Source organism: Chiloscyllium plagiosum, chromosome 34 (genome assembly GCF_004010195.1).
Source record: "Chiloscyllium plagiosum isolate BGI_BamShark_2017 chromosome 34, ASM401019v2, whole genome shotgun sequence".
NCBI lineage: Eukaryota > Metazoa > Chordata > Chondrichthyes > Orectolobiformes > Hemiscylliidae > Chiloscyllium > Chiloscyllium plagiosum.
In genome coordinates, this window is record NC_057743.1 from 3,629,932 (window position 1) to 3,653,790 (window position 23,859).

The following is a 23,859-nucleotide window of genomic DNA, read 5'->3' on the forward strand; positions in this document are numbered from 1 at the left end:
GGGGTCTGATTGAGACGTATAAGATTATGAAAGGATTGGACACTCTGGCAGTTGGAAACATATTTCCACTGATGGGTGAGTGTCGAACCAGAGGACACAGCTTAAAAATACGGTGTAGACCATTTAGGACAGAGCTCAGGAGAAACTTCTTTACCCAGAGAGTGGTGGCTATGTAGAATGCTCTGCCCCAGAGGGCAGTGGAGGCCCACTCTCTGGATTCATTTAAGAAATAGTTGGATAGAGGTCTCAAAGATAGTGGAATCAAGGGTTATGGAGATAAGGCAGGAACAGGATACTGATTAGGAATGATCAGCCATGATTATATTGAATGGCGGTGCAGGCTCGAAGGGCTGAATGGCCTACTCCTGCACCTATTGTCTATTGTCTATTGTGTATTGTCTAATGAAAATTAAACACATTTTTTTCTTTTATTTAAAGGTCTAGGACACTAATTGGCAAGTGTTTAAGCCTGCTGGGATCTTCTGTACCCCACATCTGTTCAAATCTGTCCAAATCACAGATTGGATCTGTCTAAACCTGTCCAAATCTTGAATTTGAGCCGTTCTGACATGACGATGAACCCCTCTGTTACTTAAACCCAAACACCCAGAAAAGTTTGCCTTGCCATATGATCCGTTAAAGTATGAGTGTCAGAGAACTCGCAAATTCCACTATTTAAAGAAAATAACATCAATTTATTTTTAACTCTAAAAGTGAACATTACACAACAACTCTAAGCCCCCCTTTCTCTTTACTGCTTATTATCTGCCTCCAACTCTATAACAATATGCTGTTCCAATAAGACACTTATTAAAATTGCATCAACTTAATTTCAAACCACACAGCCGCTATTGTTTTCTCTGTCTTTCTCCTTCCAGCTGAGGATCTCCTTGGGTCATCTTTATTTCTACTGCAAGTATGTTTCATATGAAAAGGTACCTTTGGTTGAGAGTGTTTCCGAATTTGTTGGAGAACAAGATGTTAGTTTGCTGTGCCTTTCTCCCTCGATGGGAGTTGCTCTCTCTCCATTTTTCAAAATGTCCACATTTTTATACTCCCAATAGCAGATTGTCTCAATGGTTCGGTGTTGGTAAAACAATAAATTCGAAATCGATTGGACTTTAGTATCCTGGGACATAATTTAAACTGATTAGTTAAATTTAAATTGTTGTTAAAACAGTAACCAACTCAGGTATCTCTTTCATGTCCAAATGTTACATATTTCCAATTTTCCAGTACACTCTGGGACCGCCAGCTAGTCATATACACAGGTGCTTGTAAGCTCTCAGTTCAGAACAGCATTCTCTCTCTCTTAAAGGTACAGTACAGGCTTTCAACTTCATAACCAGCAGACATGTCTCTACGTGCTTTCCAAAGTCTGGGTAAATATTTATTAATTATTTATTAAGCCTTAACAGATGTCCTTGTTGCTCTTATGCTCATTATCTCTTCTATAGATACTGTACAGTGGTGTATCCTCGACACTAATCACAAGATAAGAGAAAAGCAAAGCAAAGAGAAAGGAGAGTTGGTGGCAGTGAACTACCTGAAACAATCCTTATTCAGTGCATTATCATAGAGATGGTAAATGTAAGTAGTTGCCAGGAATAGTCATCTGGGAAAATATCACATATTTCTTTATTTCTGCACTCATCCTGAAGCACTTCAGCACTTCAAAGGAACATTTGTAAAACTCGCACTTCACACCTCTCCCTGGTTATTGAGGATGAGCACTCAGTATCTTATGCCATTGTAAACCATCTCCAATTACTTCTAGGCAGAATGCAAAAATCTCACCCTTACACTGAAACGGCGGCACATTTCCATTGCTCTTACTCCAGCTGATCCATACCTCCCTCTCCTGAACTGCTGGCCATTCTCTCAAGTAGTCATTCCTGTTGAAGACAGGCCATCTCACCTTTCACAAGAAGAAGGCAATGCAAGTGTTAGGTGTCATGGAGTTCATATGTATGATATCTTCATTGGGATCCAAAACTGGGCTGAGTTGGGAGTAGGTCTTTCACCCCCTCAAATCCATTCTGCTATCTATTCATTTCCCCTTGACACTCTTGCCCTTACAAAAACCTGCTGAAATTCTCAGGCTTGACAATAAGTGGGCGGCACGGTGGCACAGTGGTTAGCACTGATGCCTCACAGCGCCAGAGACCCGGGTTTTCCTCCCACGTCCAAAGATGTGCAGGTCAGGTGAATTGGCCATGCTAAATTGCCAGTAGTGTTAGGTAAGGGGTAGATGTAGGGGTATGGGTGGGTTGCGCTTCGGCGGGTCGGTGTGGGCTTGTTGGGCTGAAGGGCCTGTTTCCACACTGTAAGTAATCTAATCTAATCTAATCTAATACTCTGGAGAATACCTGGAGAGCCAGGTTTACACTACCTTGTGTGAAATAGTCCTTTTTGACTTCATGTCTGTATGACTTAGCTCTAATTTTAAGAATTTTTAAAAACTCTCCAGTTCAGTTTGGCAAGGAGTTAATTAAGAATTCTGCCTGAACAGATTTCAGATAGTAACTGTGAGCCCAACAGGAGAAAGTATTAGAGAGAGTCAAAAGGTCATGGTTCGATTGACTGTTATTGGTGATGGTCCTAGTCTGGCATTTGTGGAGGTGGGAATGTTATTTGCCACTTCCCAGCCCAAATCTGGATATTGTCCAGATCTTATTGTATGTGGACATAGACTGCTTCAGTGTCTGAGGAGTCATGAATGGTATTGAAAAGTTTGCAATCATTGGCGAGGATCTCCAGTTCCGACCTCAAGATGAAGGGAAGGACATTGGTGCTCACTTTCTCCTGTTATTGGTGATGGTCCTAGTCTGGCATTTGTGGAGGTGGGGATGTTATTTGCCACTTCCCAGCCCAAATCTGGATATTGTCCAGATCTTATTGTATGTGGACATGGACTGCTTCAGTGTCTGAGGAGTCATGAATGGTATTGAAAAGTTTGCAATCATTGGCGAGGATCTCCAGTTCCGACCTCAAGATGAAGGGAAGGACATTGGTGACGCAGCTGAAGATAGTTAAGCTCGGGCACTTCCCTGAGGAACTCCTGCAGAGATGACCTGGAGCTGAGATAACTGACCAACAACCACAACCATCTTCCTATGTGCGAGATTTGGCTCCAGTGGAGTGTTTTCCCCAATTCCAAATGGTTTCCAGTTTTGCTAGGGCCCCTTGATGTGAGGGCATGCGCTCACAAGATCTTTGTCCATGTTTGAACTGAGGCTGTAATGGATTCAGGAGCTGAGTGGCCTTGATGAAACCCAGGGTATCATTGAACAGGTTATTGCTGCGCAAATGCTGCTTGATAGCACTGTTGATGACATCTTCCATCACTTTACTGATGAGTGAGAGTAGATTGATGGGGCAGTAATTGGTCAGGTTGGATTTGTCCTGCTTTTTGTGTAGGGCCATACCTAGGCAATTTTCTACATTGTTGGGTAGATACCTGTGTTCCTGATGTAATGGAACAACTTTGCAGGGGTGCAAAACTTCTGGAGTACAAGTCTTCAGTACAATTGCCGGAATGTTGTCAGGCCCTATAGCTTTTGCAGCCCCAACTATTCCTTGATGTCACATGGAGTGCATCAAAGTTAAAGATTGGTATCTGTGATGCTGGGGATTGCTGGAGAAAGCCAAGATGATTAATCCATTCCACACTCCAGGTTGAAGATTGCTGTCAATGCTTCAGCCTTATCTTTTGTACTGATGTGTGGGGCTTTCCCACCTTTGATGATAAGGATATTTGTAGAGACTCCTCATCCAGTGAGTTATTTAATTGTCCATCAGTATTCATGACTGGATGTGGCAGAACTTCAGAGCTAGGATCTGATCTATTGCATGTGAAATCACTTACCTCTAACTGTCACTTGCTGCTTATGGTGTTTTACACATAAGTAGTCCTGCTTGGCACTTTCATCAGGTTGCCAACTCATTTGTATGTGTGCCTGGTGCTATTCCTGGCATGCCCTTATTCAGTGTCGATTGAATCAGCATTGATTCTTGACTTGATGGTAATGATAAGAATGGGGGAATATGCCGAGCCATGAGGTTACAAATTGTATTAGCATATGATTCTGCTGCTGTTCACATTGTCCATAGCACCTCATGGTTTCCCAGTTTTGATTTGCTCGATCTTTTCAAAGTCTGTCCCATTAGCACAGTGATGGTGCCACACACACAATGTAAGGCAGGATATGAAGGCAGGACTTTGTATCTACGAGGACTGTACAGTGGTCACTTTTACTAATGTATCTGCTGCCCTTGACCTTCTAGATGGAGGTGGTCAAAGATATGGAAAGTGCTGTCATAGTAAGCTTGATGAATTTCTATGGTGCATCTTGTAGTTGGTGCACACTGCCGCCACTGTGCATTAGTGATGGAAACATTGAATGTTGAAGCTGGTGAATGTGGTGCCAGTCAAGCTATTGTTTTGTCCTGTGTGATGTTAAGCTTCTTGAATACTGTTGGCACTGCACCCATCCAGGGAATATTCCACCACCTTCTGACCTGTGACGTGTAGTTGATGGACGGGCTGGGGAGATAGGAGATGAGTTACTCGCCATAGAATTTGAGCCTTTACCTGTTCTTTAGTGATAGTATTTATATGGCTGATATGAGCAGAATGACCAAATGAAAATGACATGCCAAACACCCTGTTTCCCAGCTGTTTCAATCTGATCTCTATTGTTAAGGCTCAATTCCTGTAGCTGCTCCAGGTCTTATTTACCCAAAGTGTGCTCAGCATGGAAACCCAGGAAACCTGAGCTGGTGTGATCCTGGCATTTTGCCATATGCAAATCAGGCCAGTCAAGAATCTCCAGGAGGTATCAATGCACTAGAGATCTGAGTGAGATTTTCAAGCTGGGAAGGGACATGGCTTCTTCCGAGATTTCCATGTTAATACCAATACCCATGACAGTCATGCTTCACAGAATTTAACGAAGACAGCAAAGAAATCCACCCACACAACACATATGTAATTTACCAGGCTACAGCCCGTAGATTTCTCTTCAAATTCCTGGTGTGCTTTCTGGATGGACATCATAGAATATGCATTCTCTGACTGGGACTGCTAATCTGGGATAAGCAGAGAGCCCTGGTTGACACAAAAAGGTGTATGTCAGGGATACTGGCACTCATATGCCTGACTCAGTAAGAGCAGTGCTATTGTCAAAGGCTAAAGGGTGATTTAAATAAAGGGTGATTGGTGATGGGATACTGGCCTCTGAAGAGTTAGTTCATTTCCTGTTCTGGAGGTAGGGGTAAGGCCCTCAGGTCTGCTTTTTCAATTTCTTGGCTGCTGGGCTACTGAATTCTGCACCTTCCCTTTGGGATTTTATTGCTGAAACTTGTTAGGACGACCCTGTGCCTCTTCTAGAGCAGCAGCTCTGCATCACCCTTGGTGTCACAATGGTACCAGATCATTGGAAATGAATTTCCATTGGGTCCTCACTTTGAATATTCAATCTCAACATGTGGATGTTCGGGAATGTTTTAATTTACATTCCCATGAATTCTCAGAGAACTGAAGCCACTGACATGAACAGATCTCAGCTTTAAATTTTATCCGTATCCCCTTGACAAAAGGGATAAGATAATATTTTTCCAAAACTTCCAGGCTAAGGAAATTCAAACAGGGTGAATAAACTAATGATTTGGAAATACAAAATGCAGAGAAATGGGAACTCTGATCTTTGCAGGCTGTGGCTGGTTAAATCTGTTTAAGACAGTCGATGAAGGAAGAGGTCAGAAGTCAATTGAAATGAAACTTTAAATTTATTTACAAAAATGTCACATTGCAAATGTGTGCTCCTAAATCTGCAGCCAATATTTACTTGTCAATTTTCTTCACACTCAGATGAATAGATTTTAATATTGTTTTTGCTGAACTTCGAAGTGGAGACATCCTGTGAATGTGATGACCTCTACTCTGTGGAAACACTGGATAATGTCTCTTTGATTTTCCTTATAAATAGCAACAAAAAAAACCCCTGAATTTTCACTCCAGGCTACAGTCACAGAATTTCCATCTCCACAAACCAAACCCAGGAGTTGGGGGGGGGGGGGCTGGATTGTGGCTTGGAATTGGAATTATCTTTCCAAGTTTGTATAGAGGTGTTTTCCCAATCCTTCAGGGTTTCCTCTGGATATCAGTCACCCAAAGCAGGCCTAACAGCAGAATCTACCCAGTGTTCTTTATTAAAACAAAGGACACAGCAAAAAAATACTGAAATTTTCTTTGCCATACAACGTTTACAACCACAAGTGACCATGTTTACTTCGGCTTGACTAAGGATCAGACCAGCACAGGTAACTAGCCCAATGTCCAGTTGCTGGCCTTTCCTGAACTAGCTAACTATGCCCTCAGCCAAGCCTTCTTTACACTTTCTGCATACAAAGAAGATGTGTTTTCAAACTTTTGCACTGCTCAGTCTCCAGCAAATGATCAGTTTACTCTGGCAAACATCATAAACATGTCATTTACCATGGTCTGTTTGATAAAATTATTTTAATCTATTTAAACTAGTGACCTTTCTAATCACTTGGTCAATCATCCCTATGCTTCATTTCAGCTATCCCAGTGAATTTCAGGTTAATATCTACAAGTATTGCCTGACAGATAAGCTGGGCAACACTAGACCAACACTAGACCAACAGCGTAAGTTGCTGGATATGGGATAAGCTGACCTTAAAGGCTTGCCCTCCATGTACCGGTTCTGTATAGTGAATGTATCAAAAACATTTTAAAAAATCCCACAGGCCATTGCCCCTTTCTCCTATGCCCAAGCTGCCAATATATACTACATCATGCAATATAGTTATCCTTGTGCCAACCTATGCTCCTCCACCCAATTTGCATGGCCCTTTATACCTATGCCAACTAGATTTAACTTGTGTCAACCCATGGCCTTCATTCCACTGTACTTTGCCCTTACACCTGCCATGTTAATTCACCTAGAATCCCCTATGGTCAGGCATCAAGAACTATGACTGGCACAGCTGACAGGACAGATTAGAGAAAGTTGTTTTTCAGGAATATCTTATGTCAAGTATACAGGCAAAAAAAACACAAAGTCTGTGGATCTGCATCAAAAACAAAATGTGTGCAATGATGTGACTTTCTCACAGTTCATTTTTTTTGTTCATTTTTGACAATAATACCACGATGACTGTTGTTGACTGCAGTGATCCTCAGTTTAATAGTAGGTCAGTTGGACCTAGGTCTTGGTTTGAGCTCACAGGTTCTTCTTTTAAAGCCTTTGATTGTTATTTTTTGTCTCCAAAAGACACCCAGTGCCATCATGTCTCATAACATTGTCAAATATAGCTTCATCAAAGAAAAGCATGTTTTATAAAACTAATCAGTGACTACACAGTTCTGCTTTTCCTCTGAGTTACATAAAAAAGTGTTCATTTTCTGCAATAAAGCAATTCAAAATTCCATTCTTCCCAGTTAGTATTTCCAAATAAAATATAAGTGGTCTTTGCACTCTCCAAAAGGATACCCCAATTTTTCAAACAAATTTATAAAGCTCAGACTTGACCCTACCAGGTCTTGCTAGTATACATGTTCATGTTTCAGGCACTCTGATCATAGAGTTTAGAGTCATAGAGATGTACAGCACAGAATCAGACCCTTTGGTCCAACTTGTCCATGCTGATCAAATATCTTAAACTAATCTAGTCCCATTTTCTAGCACTTGCCCATATCCCTCTAAACCCTTCCTGTTCATATACCTATCCAGATGCCTTTTAAATGTTGTAATTGTATCAGCCTCCACCACTTCCTGTGGCAGATCATTTCATACACACACCACCCTTGTCGTGAAAACATTGCCCTTAGGTCCCTTTTAAATCTTTTCCCTCTCACCTTAAACCTATGCCCTCTAGTTCTTTATTTCCCCACCCCAGGGAAAAGACCTTGACTATTTACCCCATCCCTGCCCGTCATGATTTTTTTAAACCTCTATAAGGTTACCCATCAGTCTCTGAAGCTCCAGGAAAAAAACAGCCCCAGTCTAATCAGCCTCTCCCTGTAGCTCATACTCTCAAACCCTGGCAACATATTTGCAAATCTTTTCTGAACTTTTTTAAGTTTCACTCCATCCTTCCTAGAGGATGGAGACCAGAATTGCAAGCAATATTCCAAAAGTGGCCTAACCTCACACAGAAGTTGTGCCAGCTGCTAATTCATAGCTACCTCATCAGACTATGAATGTACAAAATCCAGCTCGGCTTCATGAGAATAGTAGGCGCATGTGCAGCATGGCACCTGTATTAGTCAGAGTGGTCTCTTTGTACAGTCTATAGAGCAAGCATCTTCCTTCTCTTCAGGACAGCCCTCAGGAAAATCTCTAGGGAGACATCAATAAAGAATGGTGCCATTATTTTTCTGGCTCCTAATATCTTTAGAAGTGCATGGGGTAATGACCTGAGGTTGAGTGATGCTACTGGGTTGTAGAGAGTGAACTGCTATCTGGGTGCTTCTAATAATGGCACCTGGAAGTTAGAGATCTGCAAGGGAAAGCACATCCTGCCTGGCCATAAAATACAGCACTTTAACACTGCGGAAATATACACTGAGCTGAAAGAATGTAATCATATGGGAGAACCTGGAGCAGAAAGTCCCTCCTGTTTCTTAGCCTTCCTCGTCACTTATCTAAAAAAAAAACATGGTTCTGCCCATGAGCTCATATCCCAAAAAGACATTGGGGAATTTCCATTCGATTAATTAAATAAAAAGTCTGGAATCGAAACCACAGGGATCAGTGATAGGACCTCAGCCATTGACAAAATATATTAATGATTCAGATGAATGAACTAAGCGCAACATTTCCAAATTTGCAGATGATACCAAGCTGGGTGGGAGAGTAAGCTGTGAGGAGGATGCAGAGATGCTTCAGTATGACTTGGACAAGTTGATAGAGTGGGCAAATGCTTGACGGATGAAGTATAAGATGGATAAATGTGAGGTTATTCACTTTGGTAGCAAAAACAGGAATGCGAATTGTTATCTGAATGGTGATAGATTGAGAAAGGGAGAGAGGCAACGAAGCCGAGATGTCCTTGTACACTTACCACTGAAAGTAAGCAGAAGGCAGTGGAAGAAGGAAAACTGTATGTTGGCCTGCATAGTGAGCAAATTCAAGTTGAGGAGCAGGGATTTCTTGCTGCAATCGTATAAAGCCTTGGTGAGACCACATCTGGAGTTTTGTCTGCAGTTTTGGTCTCCTTATCTGAGAAAGGATATTCTGACTATAGAGGGAGTGCAACAAAGGTGTACCAGACTGATTCCTGGGATGGTAAGACTGACATTTAAAGAGAGACTGGATCATTTAGGATGATGGAGTTCAGAAGAATTAAAGGGATCTTATGGAAACCTATAAAATTCTCACAATATTAGATAGGGTAAACCCAGGGAGGATGTTCCAGACAAATGAGGAGTCCAGAAGAGGGATCACAGTCAAATGATATGGGATAGGCCAATTAGGACTGAGATAAGGAGAACTGTCTTCATTTAGAGAATGTGAGCCTGCAGAATTCTCTGCTACAGAAAATAGTTGAGGCCAAAACATTGAAGGTGTTCAGGAAGGAGTTAGATACAGTTTTTTAGGATAAAGGGTATGGGGAGAAAGCAGGACCAGGGTAACTGAGCTGAATGATCAACCATGATCATTTTGACTGAAGGATCTGTTTCCATGCTGTATATCTCCATGACTCTATGAGGCTTGAAGGCTGGAATAGCCTACCCCTGCTTCTGTTCTGTTTCTGGGTAAAGCACTATAACCTGTAACTGTCACTATTGGAAGGTTGAAAATAAGTCACTTGGTTCACCACGTCCTTTGAGGAAGAAAATCTGGCATCACTACGTGGTCTGGCCTACATGTGACTCCAGTCTCTCAGTGTGATTGACTTTTAACTGCCCTCTGAAATTCCCTGGCAACCCATTCAGTTCAAGAGCACACAGGGATGGCCAACAATTGCTGACCCAGGTAGTGATGCTCATATCCAATCAAAGAATAAGAAAAATTAAATCACTCTTACCAAATTCTCACAGCAATGACCCAGTCTACCCTGTCATCCCTTATCTGTCCCACTGGCAAGACAGAGCCAGCCAGAGGAGAATTGCCCCTGGCAATCCTCAAAGTCAACTCTGAACCCTATGAACACACACAGCATCAAATCAAGCATCGCCAAGGAATTCATTTGCTGTTTACCACCTGTGGGCGGCAGGGTGGCACAGTGGTTAGCACTGCTGCCTCACAGCGTCAGAGACCCGGGTTCAATTCCCGCCTCAGGCGACTGACTGTGTGGAGTAGTAATCTAATCTAATCTAATCTGTCTATCCCTTGGCTAATGCATGACTATTCCTAAGTTAGAATGGTGACTCAACTTTAAAACAAAAAAGTATTTAACTGTTAAATATTTTGGGACATTGAGAGTGGTTCTATTTGAATGCAAGCTGTTTCTACTCCTGAATGGTTGGATTTTACCTGGGTACAATTAACCTTGTTTTAAAAATGGAATATTAAATAGTTTCTTTCTACTTCAGCTAAAAATCCTAAACACAAACAATGGCATTCTTCCAGGCGTCACCAGCTGACATGATTCTCCCGAGGCTCAGGGAAGAGTCTAATCTTTGACCCCTGCTTGTGATATTCTTCTCATTATGTGTGAGTGACAGGGCAGAGCCAGTGAGCTATTGTTCATCAATGTTTGACATGTTGTACAGCCACAACCCTCCTTGTACATCAGAGCTCAAGGTCCCATCAGTACTTCAACCAGAGATTGCATCCTCAATAGGTCACGTGTTCGACTGTCCAATCAAAGAACCAATTATTCCACACCCCCCTCAGGGCAAGTGTCCTGCAGAAAATTCCACCCATTGTTAGGAATCTGCAATGTTTTGGCCTGAGAAGATTTCATTTATGCTTGATAATCTAGTCTCTTTACTTATATGTGCTCTGGGATGGACAGCGCAGCATATTATCATGGTACTGCTCTTTATTCACTTTAAATTCTCTGTACTCACTAGATTAATGAAGTGACTGATGTGATTTAAGTAAATTTATTTGTTAATCAATTGAAACCGGACTGTTCATGCTTCACCTCACGACTGTCTGCGGGAAATTTGAATCACTTCAGCTGACTTTGTCGATTGTAAATACCAATTAGTTTCAATTTGGATCAAATTGTGTTGGGTGGATAATCGAATGACACTGTGATATATCTGGGGATAGTGTACCAGACCTCACCCATGTGTTTATATTTGTGCATATGTGATATATCGATTACAGTATAAATACTCAGGTCTGGTATTTACTGTCAAACATCAATAACTGATTCCCTAATACGGGATCCTATGCAGTGCAATTGACTGACATAGCAGTATTGCTCTGAGTCAAAAAGAACATGTCAAATGAAAAGACATTGCCTTCTAATAGAATTTTCACCATTTGAATAATTGCATAGATGCTTGTGTCAGAAAATTATGCTGAGGCTGGTCAATCAGTGTGAGACCAATGTTTGGAGGTTTCTCCAACTGGGTTGACAGATCAGACTAGGGGAGAGTGGAGAGAAAGAATATTTTACTGTGAAATTCAGAACACAAAAAGAAAATTGAATTCCATTAGTCACCTCTCGATAGAAATCTTGACTGTAATGGAAAGCAAAATCCCCTTTTGGAGTTGGAAGGTCATGTCACTTCAATGCAGCAGTGATTGAAAGTTTTATTTTTAGAAGTGCCATTCTTTAAGTGTGTGCCATTTTAAACAAAGGCTCCATTCTACTCAGCTGGTGGTTCAGGTAGAATGATGAATATCACTCAGTACTATCTGTGAAACAGTCCAAACCATTCCCTTTGTGTCTTGGTGAACCATCTCCTCTTCATGTCAAACAGATCAGATGGTCACTCTGCATGTTTGCTGTGAATGACTCTTTGCCATTTACAGTTTACTGTTGTGTTTCTACTAACAAAGTAACTAGATTTCAGAAACCATTTTCTGGGCGTAATAGAACACAATATAAATTCAAATTCACTCTCTTCCCTCACTCGGGGCATTATCAGAGTTTGGGACAACAGCAGGTGAAAACACAATTTCAAGGTAATTCATGACATACAACTTTTTGCTAGCTCTACTCTTCTGATTTGACACAGTCCTTGTTCACTAAACATAAAAAAATCCTCCAATTGAATATCTTCAATCCTTGCTACATAGAGTGCTCCCTAGTCATCAATTCCATTATTTCTCAGCAACTGTCTGAGGTTGAATCAGGCAGTTTACAATCTTGGCATCTTACTTGAGCATAAATTGAGAAGAACCTTACACACTCGTACAATCCCTACAGTATGCAAGCAGGCCATTCAGGCCATCGAGTCCACACCAACTCTCCAAAGAGCATTCTACCCAGACCCACCCCATTCCTATAACCCTACATTTCCCATGGCCAATTCACCTAACCTGCACATCTTTGAACTGTGGAAGGAAAGCAGACATAAGGAGAATGTGCAAACTTCACACAGACAGCCACCTGACGATGGAATTGAATCTGGGTCCTTCTGCTGTGAGGCAGTAGCACTATCCACTGTGCCACCCTGTCATCAACTGCCATGTTGCACAGTCCACAAACTTAAACCATTCCTGTCTGCATCCTAAAATCACACATATTCACCTTTACTGATTTCCCCCATGTGTGCTGACCTACACTGGCTCTCAGTTCACTGGTGTCATAATTCGGAAATTCTCAGAATTGTTTCCAAATCCCTCTGTGATTTCAAACCACCTTATCTCTTTAACCTCCTGCAGAATGACAACATTCCTTCAATTCTAGCCTCTGGACCATCTCTGATTTTATTCACTCCATAAACTTCTCCCTCAAAATCTCTGTCCATCTTTAAAACTGATATTTCTGGCAAAACTTTTGATCTTTTGTCCTAATATCTATTTACTTGGTTCTGTGTCAAATATTGATAAACACTCCTCTGAATCACCTTGGGATGTTTTACTAAATTTAAGGTGTTCCAAAAGTATATTTTTCATAAACTAAAAGCATTTTCTTTCAGTTACTCAGTTTCTGAATGATGTATCAGTATTAAGCACAAATTCACCCGTGTGTGTGTGCGCTACAGCCTTTATGCTGACTTTTGGTGCAGTGGACAGTGTCCTTGCCTCTGAACCTGACAACCTGGGTTCAAATCACACACCTGATGGCCAGAGAGGCTTCATTCATAATAGAGCCAGACAAGCTGAGTGCTGATTTGTGAATCCTAAACATATGCAATGTCTAAAGGTAAGAATAGGAGTGGTTGCTAATCAGTAGTGTGATGGAAAAGGAGAAAGTGAGGCCTGCAGGTGCTGGGAAAAGCACAGCCGGTCAGGCAGCATCCGAGGAGCAGGAGAATCGACATTTTGAGCATAAGCCCTTCATCAGGAATGTGCCACAGAGCTTATGCTCGAAATGTCCCTCTCCTGCTCCTTGGATGATGCTTGACTGGCTGTGCTTTTCCAGCACCATACGTTTTGAGTGTATTGGAAAAGACTGGAGTCAATAGATTTAAAACATTAATATAGTTTTTCTCCCTACAGATGCTGCCAGACCAGCTGAGCTTCTCCAGAACTTTTTAATTTTAAGCAATTCGGGCTTCCTTTAACCCATTCACCCATAGGGTGAGACTCCAGACATGAACTGCAGCCTTGTTGACATCACCGCCTTGAAACATCGCCATCTGGTGTTCAGGCTGAGCAATTGCTTGGGCTTTTATAATACTAGTCACTTCAAAATTCCCATTATGAAGCCAAAGCAAGCAATAATGTTTTGAATAACAATCTTTCTCGTAACATAAAGAAATGCAAAGCATGTGCGGTCCCAATGTGAACACATTTATCAGCTGTTTCCACAGACACACTGTAACCTGCCAAGCAAGCTTTTAAAACCAGAAACATGCACACTTCCAGAAGCCGATATGTTGTCCAAATATTTGCCTCAATATTATGATCCATAGTTGCAATACTGATTCTAATCTTATGTTAGTAGTTTAAAGTCCTGACTAGGCTTGAGTTTGCACTACAAATTACCAATTTAAAGAGTATTTAATATCAGCAAATCCTTCAAGGAAAATACAATGTGACTAAATTGCTTTGATTAAGTTGTCAAAGCAAACACTCATTTATAACCACACTCTCCCATTGCAGTTTGAAGATAATGCAGTCATTATTTTATGAATTATGCAGAAGATACACAGAGATCAGAGTTAATAGGTTTATTTAGGGAAAATGCAAGATCATAGGTCACACCACACTGATAATTATTTTGAAAATAGTTTTTCTTTCTTCAATTTCCTATAATTGACACTTAATAATGCAAAACCCTCTTTTTAAATACAGAGAATCCTGTTTATTGTAATCATTCTACTTTTTGAATGCTAGCTCCATTAAGTTCAATTAATTTAAATTATGTTTACTGATATTTCCATTTGATTCTGCTCAATATGAGGCTCTGGAGTGGTTAAAAGATCTTCGTCCCACCCCAAATTTGGTGGCTGCTTAAACAAAAGAAGATGTTACTAACCAACTAGGAGAAAGTGAAGACTGCAGATGCTGGAGGTCAGGAAGTTCCTGAAGAAGGGCTTATGCCCAAAATGTCGATTCTCCTGCTCCTTGGATGCTGCCTGACCTGCTGCGCTTTTCCAGCAACACATTTTTCAGCGAAGATGTTACTAATACCAACTATGTCATTCATGGTGGAATGATGCAGGTTGTCTTGTGCAATGTAGTATCCCTATCTCTGAGCCAAGAGGCCTGTGTTTAAGATCTAGCTGCTCCAGCAGCGTGTAATATCATCTTTGAACAGGGTGATTTAAAAATATTCTGAAATGAACAGAAGGGTATCACTTCCAGTGACATTCCTGAAGTGCTTAATTATTGAGATCTTCATCGAAGATCTGTTATTGGACATTAAACTGAACAGTATCTCAGTGATGCTTCTGCAATGATATATTGTGGTAAGGGCTAACTAGATAGCGATGAAAGCCTGTAGGAATCCAGATTGAAAGTGACCCCCAGGACACCAATTTCATATCTGTAGCTCCTCTCACGCCTTAACTTTGAACAGCAAGCTGCAGTCCATGTTCTGTGCAGTTTAACCTGTGAAAGAATCTTGGATACCTCAAAGGAAGAACACAGTAGTGTAGTACTGAGCCAGTAAAATCCTGATGGTCTCAGAAATCATTCTCTGTGCTGGGGGTGAGAAGGGGTGCGAGATTGAAAGTACAGTTAGCGTCACTACTAGTTAGTATGAGCAGGATTCTCAGTCTCTGTTGGAAGGTGCATTTGAGTGAATGATAGAACACCATTGTTTCTTCCAGTTCAATGTGGTCCCTTGTGATCATACAGCCTTAGATTTAGTACCCACCAAGGTACATTGGAATGAGGTATTGGGACTTGATCATTCTGGATTGCTATCGTTAAGAAGTCCCAAATTTTGTGGGAAAGCACTTCCTCGTTCAGTTTGGGATTATGTTGGGAATGGGCTGGTCCGTGTTGTATGACTGTGTGACTCAAAATTGTGAAACCTTTTTCAGGTGCATACAGGTGATATTTCAGGTACCAGGTTATTTTCAGTTATGGTAACAATGCACTGATATCCACAACTGCAAGCCAGAAGGTAAATATCAATGTCTGTTTCTGAGTAAAGACTTTTCTAAAAGGCAGTCATTGACCAAAATTCAACATGGTCTCCAATGTGCCAGCTCAGCTTTCAGCCAGCTTATGAAAAGAGGATTTGGGGGTCAGAATCTCAAACCTGAGATGAAGACTTTGCAGCAGCCATCCCTGCACTCCAACATATTTCAAACTCTTGGACAAACAATGGCTGGCATCTCCAAGCACTAGAGAAGTATCATCAGAGATGTCTTCACATTATCCTCCAAATCCGACCGGGTAAAAAAAAAACGGTTGAATAGCAGTGTCCCCTCTTAAGCTAATTTGTCCAGCATTGAACCACTCCATAGTCAAAACCAGCTCCAATGAATGGGACATATTGTTTACGTACTTAACAGTAGACTCCGGAAGCAATGACAGTATTCTAAATTCAGTTGGAACAGGAGAGTCCCAATGGGACAATGATAACACTTAAATGAGTCTTGACTGGAATTAATATAGAAGCATAGGAAACAGGAGCAGGAGAAGGCCATTCAGCCCATCAAGCCTGCACTGTCATTCAATATGATCATGGCTAATCTTCCAGCTCAATGCTCTCTTCCCATTTTCTCCCCTTATCCTATGATCTCTATGCCCTATCGAAGTCCTTCTTGAAAACATTCGTTGTTTTGATTTTCTATAGCAGAGAATTCAATGAACCCACCACTCTTGGTGAAGAAATTTTGCCTCATCTCCATCTGAAATGGCTTACTTCACATCCTTAGATTGGGATCCTGGTTCTGCATTCCATGGTCACCAGGAACATCCTTCCCATGTTTATCCTTTCTGGTCATAATAGAATTTTATAATTTTTAAATAAGTTATGAAATATAAAGTGGGAACAGCTGAATGGAATAAGTTGTGTGACTGAGTAGCTAACAAACTGGGCTGTTGTGGTGCAGTGGCAATGTTCCTACCCTGAGACCAAGGTTCAAGTCCCATCTGCTCCAGAGGTGTGTAATAATGTCTCTAAATAGGTTAATATTTTTCAATAAACGAGAGGGCTCTTGGGGTGCCTCTCTTTAAGCCAGAAGCCTGAGTTCACGTCCCTCCGTTCCAGAGCAAAAGAATCATAAAACATTGAAACAGACCTTTCAGCCCAACGTATCCAAGACAATCAGGTTTCCTAAAATGAACTAGTCCCATTTGTCTGTATTTGGCCCATATCCCTCTAAACTTTTCCTATTCATGTATTTGCCTCAAATGTCCTATTAAATGTTGTAACTGTACCCACCTCTACCACTTCCTCTGGCAGCTTGTTCCATATACACATCATCCTCTGTGTGAATAAGTTGTCTCTCAGGTCCCTTTTAAATCTTCCTCCCTCACCTTAAGCCCATGTCCTCTAGATTAGATTCCCTACAGCTTGGAAATAGGCCATTTGGCCCAACAAGTCCACACCAGCCCTCCGAAGAGCAACCACCCAAACCCATTCTCCTACGCTTACCCCTGAGTAATGCACCTAACACTGTGGGCAATTTAGCATGGCCAATTCACCTGGGCTGCACATCTTTGAACCATGGGAGAAAACTCACGCAGACACAAGGAGAATATGTAAACTCCACACAGACAATCGCCCAAGACAGGAATCAAATCCAGGTCCGTTGTGCTGTGAGGCAGCAGTGCTAACCACTGAGCCACCATGCTACCCTAGTTTTGGATTCCCCTACCATAGAGGAAAGACCTTGGAAATTCACCTTATCTGTGCATCTCAAGATTTTATAAGGCTACTCTTCAGCCTTCTACAAAATGTCCCAGCATATTCAGTCTGCCCTAATGACTAAAACCTTCCAGTCTTAGTAATAATAATGTAAAGCTGCTTTCTATCCTTTACAATTTAATAACATCCTTCCTATAGCAGGGCAACCCAAAATTATATGCAGTATTCCAAATGTGGCCTTACCAATATCTTGTATAGCCATCCCAACTCCTATACTCAATACTCTGACTGATGAAGTCAAGTGTGCTGAATGCCTTCTGCACCACCCTGCCTATCTGTGACTCCAAGTTCAAGAAACTATATGCCTGCATTCCTCAGTTTCTTTGTTCAACAACACTCTTCAGGGCCCTACCATTTAGTATTTGTCTAACCAAAATGCAACACTTCGAATTTATCTAAATTAAACTCCAACTGCCATTCCTCAGCTCACTAGTCCAATTGGTCATTGATAACCTTAGATAGCCTTCTTCACTGTCCACTATACCACCAATTTTGGTGTCATCCATAAACTTACTAGCCACTGCCTCCTATCTTCTCATCCAAATCATTTATATAAGTGATGATCATCAGTGTACCGAGCACTGAAACACACTACTGGTAACAGGTCTCCAGTCTGAGCAAGAACGCTCCACCACCACCCTTTGTCTCCTTCCATCAAGCTAATTTTATACTCAATTGGCTCGCTCTCCATAAGATCTGCTCTGACTAATCAGTTTACCTCACAGAACCTTGTCAAAGGCCATGCTAAAGTCCATGTGATTAAATTTGTGAGACACGCTTGCCACAGAGAAAGTCATGATGACTATCCCTAACCAGTCCTTGCCTTTCTAAATGCATATTGATCCTGTCTCTCAGAATCCCCCCCAAAAACTTACCCATCACTGACATAAGAGGTGTATGCTAACGTCGCAAGAGTGTGTTGATTAGAAAATAGGTTTAAAAAATGTAATCAATAAACTCTATTCACATGGGAAAAGTGTTTTGAAATTGATTTCACCAACTGTTCTAGCTCTGAATTGATGCTTAGATCTGCTCCCTTATAGCCTTATGGAGATGCATTAAGAAACTTTATCAATCCATCAATTCTACACATCACGTATCAAACTGTCAGTGATTTCTTCTCCCCCATTACTTCTAATTGTTTTCAGAAGTTTAAATATTTGGATTGTTTTCATGAATAATTGATTGAGCGTTGTTAAAACAGCAACCAGACAGATGTACACAGTCCAGTTATCGCCTGCCATTAGTCTTCAGTTTAGGTTTAGAGATTTGCAACTTGTAATGTTGCAAAGCAAAAAAACACCCTGCCCAATTTTGCACTGACCAGAACAGATACCTTCAGTTTAAAACTGCCACAAGTTAGGACAAAACAGGACTTTGTCTGATTGCTATAGTAACTGTTTTGATCAGAAACCCTGGGGAACAGCCTGCTTCTCCTCCAGTACATGTCCAAGTGTCATGTTCATGCTGCCAGTGGAGAGAAGCTGCTTGATCGATTGTTTTGTGGAACTGGAAAGAAATTTCTTTTTCCCTGATGTTTGTCTTTACTGTTGAAGCTTTCTATAGTGAGGGGCAACATGCTGTTTCTCATGAGAGGCACTGTTTAATTTCTACCTACTCACTGAGGGAGATTGAAATCATTCAGGTCATTTCCCATTCACTGTTCTCAGTTTTAATCTGTTCAGGCACCAAAGGCAGTCTCCCAGAACTGCCACCACACGCATACATTCTGTTCTGATGATATCATTGGGCCCTGGTTGCAATTTTAACTAAGAGCCTGAGTGGGAATGATTATACCTTTCACTGCCAGGTGAGAAAAGCACAAGGAGAATACCTAGGTCAGAAAAGTCTCAGAGTTCAGTTTATTTCACAACAGAAAGGGCTTTGCTTCCACAGATTGGATTCAGTAAAACAAATCCTAAACCCAGTGAAGTGACCACTCTGCCATGAGTAATCTTATCAAAAGACTAAATAAGTTCATGGAGATGATACACAAGAATTATTTAAAAAGCTACATTTAGTTTGGCACTCGGTGACCCAGAGCTATTCACATCTTCACTTCCTAAGAAGCTCCTGAACTGTTACATTTTCTGCTGTATTCGACAGATATTCCACTTGTTCCATATGGAGAGGGATGGTCAGTTGAATTTAAATAAGGATCTGGAGTTGAACAAAGCCTATCCGGGAGTGCTGAGCTATTAACCTACTTCAAACCACACTTGGAGTGAAAACAGAATATAGCTTTTTAAAGGAGTTCTCGTAGATCATCTCCATGGACTTTAGCAAGTCTTTTGATAAGGCTTTTCATGGCAGACTGGTCAAGAAAGGTCTCTGGCGCTGTGAGGCAGCAGTGCTAATCACTGTGCCACCGTGCCGCCCATGAGTTCTCGTAGATCATCTCCATGGACTTTAGCAAGTCTTTTGATAAGGCTTTTCATGGCAGACTGGTCAAGAAAGTAAGAGCCCATGGGATCCAATGCAAAGTGGCCGATTGAATCCAAAATTAACTGAAAGTAGGAAGCAGAAGGTAATGGTATGGAGATGGTTCTATGGCTGGAAGTCTGTTTTCAGTGGGGCTCCATTGGACTTGGAGCTGGGTTATAATAGAACTGTATCAAGAAATTCAGAGATGGCACAAATATTGGTAAGGTGGTGAATAGTGTGGAGGAAACTGAAGGAAGATATCAATTGACTGGCCAGCTGGCAGAGCAGTAGCAAATGGAATATAATGTAGATAAGTGTGAGGTAATGCTTTTGTAGAGGGCTAACAGGTAAGAGATTACACCTTGAAAAGTAAGGTTTGAAGATCTGCGTATCCACAGATTCCTGAAGATAGTAGGGAAAATAGTTAAGATGGATAAAAAAGTATGCTTTATTACCCAAGGCATGGAATAATTATCAGGGAGGTAATGATAGAACTGTATAAGAATTAGAATCCCTACAGTGTGGAAACAGGCTCTTCGGGTCCTGATGGAGGGCCTAGGCCCGAAGCATTGATTTTTCTGCTTCTCGGATGCTGCCTGACCGGCTGTGCTTTTCCAGCACCTCTCTAATCTAGACTCTGATTTCCAGCATCTGCAGTCCTGACTGTTGCCTTCGGCCCAACAAGTCCACATCAAGCCTCCGAAGAGTAACCCTTCCCCCTACCCTATATTTATCCCTGACTAATGCACCTAATCTACACATCCATGAACACTATGGGCAATTTAGCATGGCCAATTTACCTAACCTGCACATCTTTAGATTGTGGGAGAAAACCAGAGTACCTAGAGTAAACCCATACAGACACGGAGAGAATGTGCAAACTCCACACAGACAGTCACCCGAGGCTGGAATCGAACCATAGGTCTCTTGCGCTGTAAGGTAGATGTGCTAACCACTGAACCACCATGCTGCCCCAATAGTCCATGAAATAGTGATTGGATCACAAATGGAGTACTGTTCATAACATTATAGGAAGGATATGTTCATGGGAAAGAGAGCACAGAGGAGATTTTCCAGAATGCTGCCTGAATTGGACAAACTGAGCTATGAAGGAAGATTGAACAGACTGGGGTTGTTTTCCTTGGAACAAGAAAAGTTGTGAGGGGACCTGATAGAGGTATATAAGATTGTGAGGTATATAGGTAAGGTGGATAGGAAGGAAGGCTAAAAGCAGAGTTGAAGAACAATCTTGATGGGAATCTAGGGCTTGCTGCCTGGTTGGGCAGTTGAGTCAGAAACATTCAGGTAGCATTTAGATATAAATTTGCATTGCCATAACCTCAAAGACTATGGGCTAAGAACTGGAAAATGGGATTATTTCAGTTAGATCTTCATTAACTGGTGTGGACATGATGGGTAAACAATGAATTTATGGTGCATGTCACTGACAAACCTGGCATTCCTTGCCCATTACTAGTTGCCTTTAAATTGTTTGGCTTTCTAGCCATTTAAGAAAACAATTACGAGTCAACCAAATTGCTGGAACCACAAGTAGGCCAGACCAGATAAAGACAGCAGATGCAGATTTTCTTTGCCGAAGGTTATTAGTGAACCAGATGAGATTTAATTCTAAATGTTATTGAATTCAAATTGCATTACCTACCACTGTGAGATTTGAACCATGTTCCCTGAACATTAGCCTGGTATTCTTCATTATTAGATCAGTACACCACTGCCTTCTCCTCTGGGCATGCCTCTGTGGTTTCTCCTTCATCTTCCCCTCGGTTCATACAGAAATGTTTAATTCCATTAGGTTGATTATTTTCCCCTTCTGTCTGACACTTATTTTCTCCTGCAGCAAAAAATGGAACAAGAATAAGAATTTAAAAATAAAAAGAACATGTGAAGGATTTCAGTATGTTGGTTTTCCTGGTTTGGTGGCCAGGACTGCTGAATTATAACTACCAGTACAGGAAAAATGAGTAAAATCTCTAAAAATCCTACATCTCTCCAATCTTGGTTTCAGGATTGGGATAATACACTCTCTGCCTCTTGACATGTGATAATTGAATGAATTGACATTTTCCAAATTGTTGTGAATTTATCTATTGATGTGTGCATTTTATACATTCCTCTTTTTGACTGCTTGCTTGGTCCACAGTAACTTACAAATTCTTCCCAAGTTTGCAGAAAGTAACTCCTCAGAGATTCAAACAATCATTGATGAAATCAGCTGCTTGTTTAAATACAGAGTGGAGCTACAAATTATTCCCAAATCTCCACGGCTTTATGGCTTTGAGAATATGTTAATTAATCAATGAAAATGCAACAGTCTTTTGAAGCAGAAAGTGTTCGGTGATTGATCCAAAAAGCTAATTGAAGCAGTTGGTGGTTTTGTCAAAGGACGATGCTGAGATAAACGTTTTATTTTCTTTCAGCCTGTGAGCCTGGGTTTTTCAAGTCAAGCTCTGGAGACCAGCTCTGTGCGAAATGTCCTCTTCACAGTCACTCTGATGTGATGGCTGCTCTCTTCTGCCAGTGCGATACCAACTATTACCGGTCTGCTTCTGACCCTCTGCCTGCACCTTGTACCAGTGAGTAACCTGACCTAGCCTGCCTGACACTCACAGTTCTGTCTGTCTGTCTGTCTTTCATTCATTCAGTGAAGTGAAATTATTGCTGTTCCAGCTTATACTCATCAACTGTCTTTGTCCTCTTGATATACTCTTCACCACTTTGAACCGACTGCGTAAATCCCAATCAAACTGGGCCATATTTTAGATTAGATTAGATTACATTACAGTGTGGAAATAGGCCCTTCGGCCCAACAAGTCCACACCGACCCGCCGAAGTGCAACCCACCCATACCCCTACATTTACCCCTTACCTAACACTACGGGCAATTTAGCATGGCCAATTCACCTGACCTGCACACCTTTGGACTGTGGGAGGAAATCGGAGCACCCAGAGGAAACCCACGCAGACATGGGGAGAACGTGCAAACTCCACACAGTCAGTCGCCTGACTATTTCCTTGTTGCTTCAACTTTCCACCACTTTTGATTCATTGAAAATGATTGCAGAAAGAAATCGTTAATGAAGGAAACCCATTATGTTATTCAATGCCCTGCACTCCCATTTGACTCTGGAATTCCCACTCCCCCATTCAGTCATCAATTTCCCCTCTCCCCTATTTGAACTTCAGTTTGCACTCTGCCCCATTCAATCCTCAATTTCCCATCTGCCCCAAAATCCTCAATCTCCCATACACTTGACCTGAAACTCATTCCTAACACATTTGCCCATCAATTCTCCTTATCCCCTGGTCAACCCTCTATCCCATATTTGACCCTTAATTTCCATTACCCCTTCATTCGACCCTTTCCCATTTCTTGAACTTTGTATGTTCAGTTCCTTCCCATTTCTTCTGGTAAAATCATATTAAGTTATGTTTTTATTATCTCAATAATGTTGAAAAAAATTGCGAAGGTGGAGAAATTTTAGTGATGAGGATAGCGTGAAGAAGTTAGGACTGTTCTTGGAGAGAAGAAGATTGAGGGAAGATTTAATAGAGGTTTTTGAAATCATCAGTGGCTGGAAAGAGTAGAGAGGGAGAAGCTGTTTCCACTTGTAAAAGGAAAAAAGAATGAGAGGTACAGATTTAAAGTGATGCGAGAAAAATATTTTCACACAGCAAGTAGTTAGAGTCTGGAAATGTGATGGAGGCAGATATGACTGAGGAACTCAGCAGGGCATTGAAGAATTATTTGCTTAGAGCTAGTGTGCAAGGATATGGAGAAAATGCAGGAAATTGGCACTAGGTAATAATACATATTTGAAAAGCCGTTGCAATCACAACAGGTCAAATGACCTCCTTCTACGCTGTAACAATTCTGTAATTCAGGCTTCCAGCTGAAGAAATATCAATCCAATCAAAGCTGTCTGATTTCACTGCTGATCACCTGGGAGTTATCCACTGTGAAGTCATATTTGTCTTTAACTT

General features: G+C 41.3%; 1 protein-coding gene across 3 annotated transcripts in view; it reads left to right on the forward strand.

Moving 5' to 3' along the window:
* epha8 (eph receptor A8) overlaps positions 1–23,859 on the forward strand; it is a 523,624-nt gene that overhangs the window by 310,599 nt on the left and 189,166 nt on the right. For all 3 annotated transcript variants that reach the window (XM_043675514.1, XM_043675512.1, XM_043675513.1), the window contains exon 4: positions 22,296–22,451. In XM_043675514.1, coding sequence (XP_043531449.1) covers positions 22,296–22,451 — 156 coding nt within the window. The remainder of the gene's footprint in view (positions 1–22,295; positions 22,452–23,859) is intronic.